The 6000-nt window shown below is 38.8% G+C and overlaps 1 protein-coding gene across 1 annotated transcript in view; it reads left to right on the forward strand.

Annotated features, from left to right (window-relative positions):
- Adamts20 (ADAM metallopeptidase with thrombospondin type 1 motif, 20) overlaps positions 1-6000 on the forward strand; it is a 108433-nt gene that overhangs the window by 75394 nt on the left and 27039 nt on the right. Inside the window, exon 28 of the mRNA XM_013018720.1 lies at positions 4939-5106. Within this exon, the coding sequence (XP_012874174.1) occupies positions 4939-5106 (168 nt within the window). The remainder of the gene's footprint in view (positions 1-4938; positions 5107-6000) is intronic.

Below are 6000 nucleotides of genomic sequence, written 5' to 3' on the forward strand. Positions count from 1 at the left end.
ATAAATGTTTTGTGGAACATCCTTAGTTTAGTTTGGGTTCTTTATTGAATGTAATGTTTTTACATTTGGTTATAACATTATAAATGTTTTGTGGAACATCCTTAGTTTAGTTATCTCTTTAAAAAAATCCTCTCCATCACCCAAATATTCTGTGTGTGTGTGTGTGTGTGTGTGTGTCTGTGTGTCTGTGTGCTTGTGCACTGGTCCTGCACTTGAACTCAGGGCCTGAGAGCTGTCCCTAAGCTTTTGAGCATGAAGCTAGACAGCCATAGCTCCACTTCTGGCTTTTTGGTAGTTGTCTGAGTTTCCCAGACTTTCCTGCCTGAGCCAGCTTTGAATCATTATCCTCAGATCTCACCTCCTAAGTAGCTAGGATTACAGGTGTGAGTCACCGGGTCCTGGCAACCCAGAAATTTGATATGAAATTGATAATATTTTACTAGTGTTACATATGAAAAAAGGTGGATAAACAACATACTCAGTTTATAAAATCTATAGAGGGCAGAGTTTCTGCAAGACTGATAGAGCATCATGCATTGAGTCCAGGGTTATTTAGTTATGAGTTAGAGCACATGCTAATTCTTTTAGTGTCATAGGCTTCATTTCCTTATTTGCTTTTGTTCAGCCATTTAAGTTTCCAGAATTAATCAACAACACTCCAACAAATTAAGTCCACTCATTTATTCCTGTGTGCCACACCCCCATGTGTACAAATAAAATGGAACAATTTACACATCAAACACCATTCTTATAATTATGTCCAACTTTTCATTAAAAACAGGAATATACTTGCTCCAGAGATTGTATTAGTGGAGGCTAAGTAATATTCTTAGAGTGTAAGTACTCGCTAACTTAAACAACTCTGGAGAGTTTCATAGTTGGGTGTTTGCAAATTGTACATTTGTTTCAAATGTCCTGAGGTTTTTGTCTTGAAGAGGCATTCTTCTTCACTTAATGCATAAGAAGGGTCCATTTAGAGTACTTGTAATTTTATTTTATTCCATTACTTCTAAAGGGTTCCCTTGCATTCATGGGAAAAATATCCCAGCAATTAGAGGAGAGGAAGGGGACCAGGAGAGGGGGAAAAGAAAGAATAAGAGGGTGGAGGTACTGAGGATCAAAACACATCATATTCATGTCCAAAGAAGTCACAACGGAACCTATTATTCTGGAAGGTTAATATGCACCAAAAATGCGTTGTTAAAATGGAAATCTCAGCAAGAGTTTAGGATGATGGTAACAAAGGGATATAAAAGTGAGTAGTGGTGGTGGTGATGTGTGTGTGCATGTGTGTATCCGTCTTGGGGCTTGAATTCGGGGCCTGAGCACTGTCCCTGAGCTTCTTTTGCTCAAGGCTAGTGCTCTATCACTTAGGCCACAGCTCCATTTCTGGCTTTTAGGTCATTAACTGGAGGTAAGAGTCTCACTGACTTTCCTGCCTGGGCTGGCTTCAAACCACTATATTCTCAGATTTCAGCCTGCTGAGTGGATAGGATTACAGGCCTGAGCCACCATTGTCTGCTTCCCATAGAGGTGATGTTTGTTTTGTTTTTTGGTTGGTCATGGGGCTTGAACTCTGAGCTTGGGCGCTGTCCCTGCACTCTTCAGCTCAAGGCGAGCACTCTACCGCTTGAGCTACAGTGCCACTTCCATAGAGGTGATATTTAAGGGGGGGAAAGTTCTGTGAATTTTAGAAATGAATATGAGAGCATTAGTCAAAACTTAAGAGACTAAAAAGGGGCAAGGCTCACAAAACAGAGGAAGAAAGGAGCACTTTGTGCTGCAGCAAGAATGGCTGGCCAGGCCTGGAATGTTCTAGCAGATCGGCTATCTCCTGGAATCTTTACAATGTGGAACGCGTTGTGGTTTGGGAGGACGGTAGCATTTCACTGGCTGTTTACTCTAGCTCTACCTCATGCCAACGCAAACACAATTCTCTGGAAAGCATGCTCTCTTTTACTGGTAGAGAATTTCCCACGTGGAATTCATCAGAGGCAATAAAATAATGTTCTTACCCTTCTTTAGATCTTGCAGAAAAGAAACCTGTACTCATTTTTCTTCTGATCTCAAAGGAAAAAGGGCTCACTTGAAGAGCACATGTAAAACATACTCTATTTTCCCCTCTGTTCTTTGATTTTGAATTTTTTCCTATGTTAGGTAGAAGGCTTTAAGTTTATTAACATATATGTATATATAAATGTATATAGATACACTTTTTGTTCTTTAATTTTCTATTTTTCTGTTATATAGAGGGCGTTAAGTTTATTAACATATATGTTTATGTATATGGTTTGTATATATTACTGTATATATGGCAATATATATGGCATATGTGGTTATATATACACGTACAATAGAACTTAGCAATTAAAATAGATTATTTGAGAGGGTAGTAAAAACAAATTGCTTAAAATAAAATTCAAATTAATTAATCAGCTCAATAATGATTGTATCTACCTTTTGTAGGCAATATGAGTGATCTAACATGACTTTACCTTCAGGATATGGACAGGTAATAATGCGACAGAAGTAAGCAATGATGAACTGCTAAAGAATTCAGAGAAGTAAAATATAGACATGCAATAACCAAGACATGGAATGGATGTTGGCTCTTTAAGTAATAGTTAAGACAGGTGCCAGTGGCCCATCGTGTAATCCTGGCTAGTCAAGAGGTTGTGAGCTGAAGACTGAGGCGCAAAGCCAGCCAGAAAGGAAAGCCCAAGAGACTCTTATTGCCAATTCACCACTAGGAAGCCAGACCAAGAGCTGTGGCTCAAGTGGGAGAACACTAGCCTTAAGCAAAAAAAGGCTAAAGAACAGTACCCAGGCCCAAAGTTCAGTCCAGATTCTGGTACAAACAAACAAAAGATCAAGAATACTATTTAGAAAGCACCAGGGAATGTAATAAGGTAAAAACAAAAAAACAAAAAAACCCTAATGAGCCTGTTTGACTCTGTTGCTGAACACGAAAGAGAAAGCAGTGTGTTTCAAAGTAAAACAATAGGAGGTTGGAAAATCAAATAAAATTTGGTGCATCGCAAAATCAAGGAACAGTATACATTAATGATGATGATAGAGAACACTTGTCAGTTCTAAAGCCAAACACATGCTTAAAATTGTGCTTAATAAGTTGTTACTTATTAACTTACATGTTCATAAAAAGCATGATGTTTAGCATGTTTTTACATTTATAAAAATAAAAGCATGCTTATAAAATATAAAAAATAGGTAAATGCCTATTAGAAAGGAAAAAGGGGTAAGGGAGAATGATAAAGCTAGGGAATGATTGCCTAGAATATGTTGTACATGCCAGGCAATGTAAAAGTGAAATCCTCCCTTTGTATAGCTAATGTGTGCTTACATTATACATGACATTATATGTGTGTGCATACAGACACCTACATCCATGCCCGAATGTGCATACATCATATACACATGCATGCACATATATGATGTATGCGTATGCATGAAGTGGCTCATGCCTGTAATCCTAGCTAGTTGGGAGGCTGAGACTGCGAGAATCATGGTTTGAGGGAAGCCTGCCCAGACATGGAAGTTTATAAGATGCCTTCTTGACCAATAGCTGGGCACTGTGGCACACTCTGCACATCCCAGCTACCATTCCAGATCAGCCCAGGCAAAAAAAGTTCACTCTCATCTCAACAGAAGAAGCTGGGGGGTGTTGGTATCTACCTGCTATCTTAGTAAAATAAGAGGATCTAGGCAAAGGCAAAAGCATGAGAGCCTATTTCCAAATAAGCAGTACAAAAAAAAAAGAGTTTGGTTCAGTGGTAGAGCATCTTGAGTTCAAGCCAAAGTAAATAATAATAATAATAATACAAATAATAGAAAAGTAAAAATACAACACAAAAGTATAAAAGCTAAAATGCATTGATAAAATCAGATCTGTTTAAATTATATTTAATAATTATCTAGATTTTCTACTAGATTAAAATAAGGTAAAAGAGAAAGAAGCAAGATGACCTAGAGCTATCATTAGGACTCACCAGAGATTTTCTTAGAACTAAAGTGCCACCGGAGAACAGCTAATACCTGGTATTTATGAGTCTTGGTAACCGAGCCCTGAGATAATTGCCTCTAGAACTGAGTGGTTTCCCAGATAAAGTGACAAGGTAACTCATCCCCAAACTATATACTTTTGGAAGATTAAAATATTTTCAGCATCTAGTTAGTAGTCTATTTTGTAAAGTATAAAAGTCTGTGAACTTACAGTACACATAAAATGTACATAACATCTTGTATAATGGTCTTCAAACACAATCTCTTATGTTTAAGTTACACTACAGCACAGTAGTTTTACTCAGAAGAACAAGAATTGCACCATACCCCATACCTCTAATCCCAGCACTAGGCCTTGAGGCAGGAGGAAAATGATTCAAGGGTAGCATGAGCTACATATTGAAACTGTCTCAAAAACAAAATAGACAAACAAAAAATAGAACTTGTTGAGATGTATGTGTTTTTTGATTAACTTTTCCCTGTGATTTATGTTGTGATTGCTAACATTGCTAACACTCTAATTTGGAGTAGCAGAGAATTAGTAGTAGTAGTATTACTATTTTAGTGCCAGTCCTGGGGCTTGAACTCAGGGCCTAGGCACTGTCCTTAAGCTTCTTTTGCTCAAGGCTAGCACTCTGCCCCATGAGCCACACCTCCACTTCTGGCTTTTTGGTACTTTACTGGAGATAAGGGTCTAACAGACTTTTCTGTCCAGGCTGGCTTTGAACCATGATGCTCAGATCTCAGCCTCCTGAGTAGCTAGGATTACAGGTATAAGCCACTGGTATCTGGCCCAGAGAATCTAACTAAAAATATCAAGACCATGATGCTGTGTGTCATTTTATATCTGCTGAAGATATACTTGAAATAATTGAAAGTAACAAAGGAATGCATTCATTGTTTGTTTGGGTTTTTTAGTGCTCAGCTTCTTGTGGTAAAGGTATAAAACTCCGTGAAGTATTTTGTACAGACCCATTCCAAGGAAAACTAGAAGACAGATACTGCAGCCATCTCCGGAAACCTCGAACTCACAAAGCTTGCCGTGCTGTCAGATGTCCTTCATGGAAAGCCAACAGGTGGAAGGAGGTATGTGCTATGTTTTATAATCATGTATGTTTCTATTTAAAAAGAAAATCCTAGCCAGGCGGTGCTGGTGGCTCACGCCTGTAATCCTAGCTACTCAGAAGGCTGAAATCTGAAGATTGCAGTTCCAAAGCAGCCTGGACAGAAAAGTCCTTGAGACTCTTCTTGCTAATAAACTAATCAGAAAAAGCTGGAAGAGGTGGAGCTGTGGCTCAGGTGGTAGAGAGCCCTAACGTTGAGCAAAGAAATGCAAGGACAGTGCCCAGGTCCTGAGGTCAAGTCTCAGTACTGGCATAATAAAATAAAATAATAGAAGAAATTAACAGAAGAAAATGAAAGAAAATAAAACCTAATCAATACTCACTTCAGCATTTTTTTAAGGCCACAGCGATTCTCTCTTCAAGACAACAGAGATCTAGTTTTGGAAGCACTTCGTTTCGTGCATACCTAAATAATGCCTCGTTAGAATATTGTGACTGAGAGTCCCCATTCCTTACTTTATTATACAGGTCGTCATATTCTGGTTTGACTTTACTGCTTGACTTTCTTGGGCCAAGGATTTGCTGGAATGATGGCAGAGTATATTTCCCCAAGTGGGTGAAATGCCATAATGCCACACATATATCCAGTGCACAATGGCTGACACCCAAGTCTGACACCAGGCAATAGCGTTACTAGAGTAGAAGGGACAGATGGAGATATTGTGCCTGTGGGCCACCCACATTCCTACAGATCCCAAGGGTTGCTTGGCTGTTGTGTCTTTTTTTTTTTTATTGTGAAAATACTGTACAGAGGGGTTCCAATTATATGGGCAAGATAATGAGTACATTTCTTATCAAGCATTGTAGCCTCCTCCTTTGTTTCCCCTTCCCATCCCATCCTCCCCCCCTCCCTATT

This window comes from Dipodomys ordii, unplaced genomic scaffold (assembly GCF_000151885.1).
Source record: "Dipodomys ordii isolate 6190 unplaced genomic scaffold, Dord_2.0 Scaffold42, whole genome shotgun sequence".
Taxonomy (NCBI): Eukaryota; Metazoa; Chordata; class Mammalia; order Rodentia; family Heteromyidae; genus Dipodomys; species Dipodomys ordii.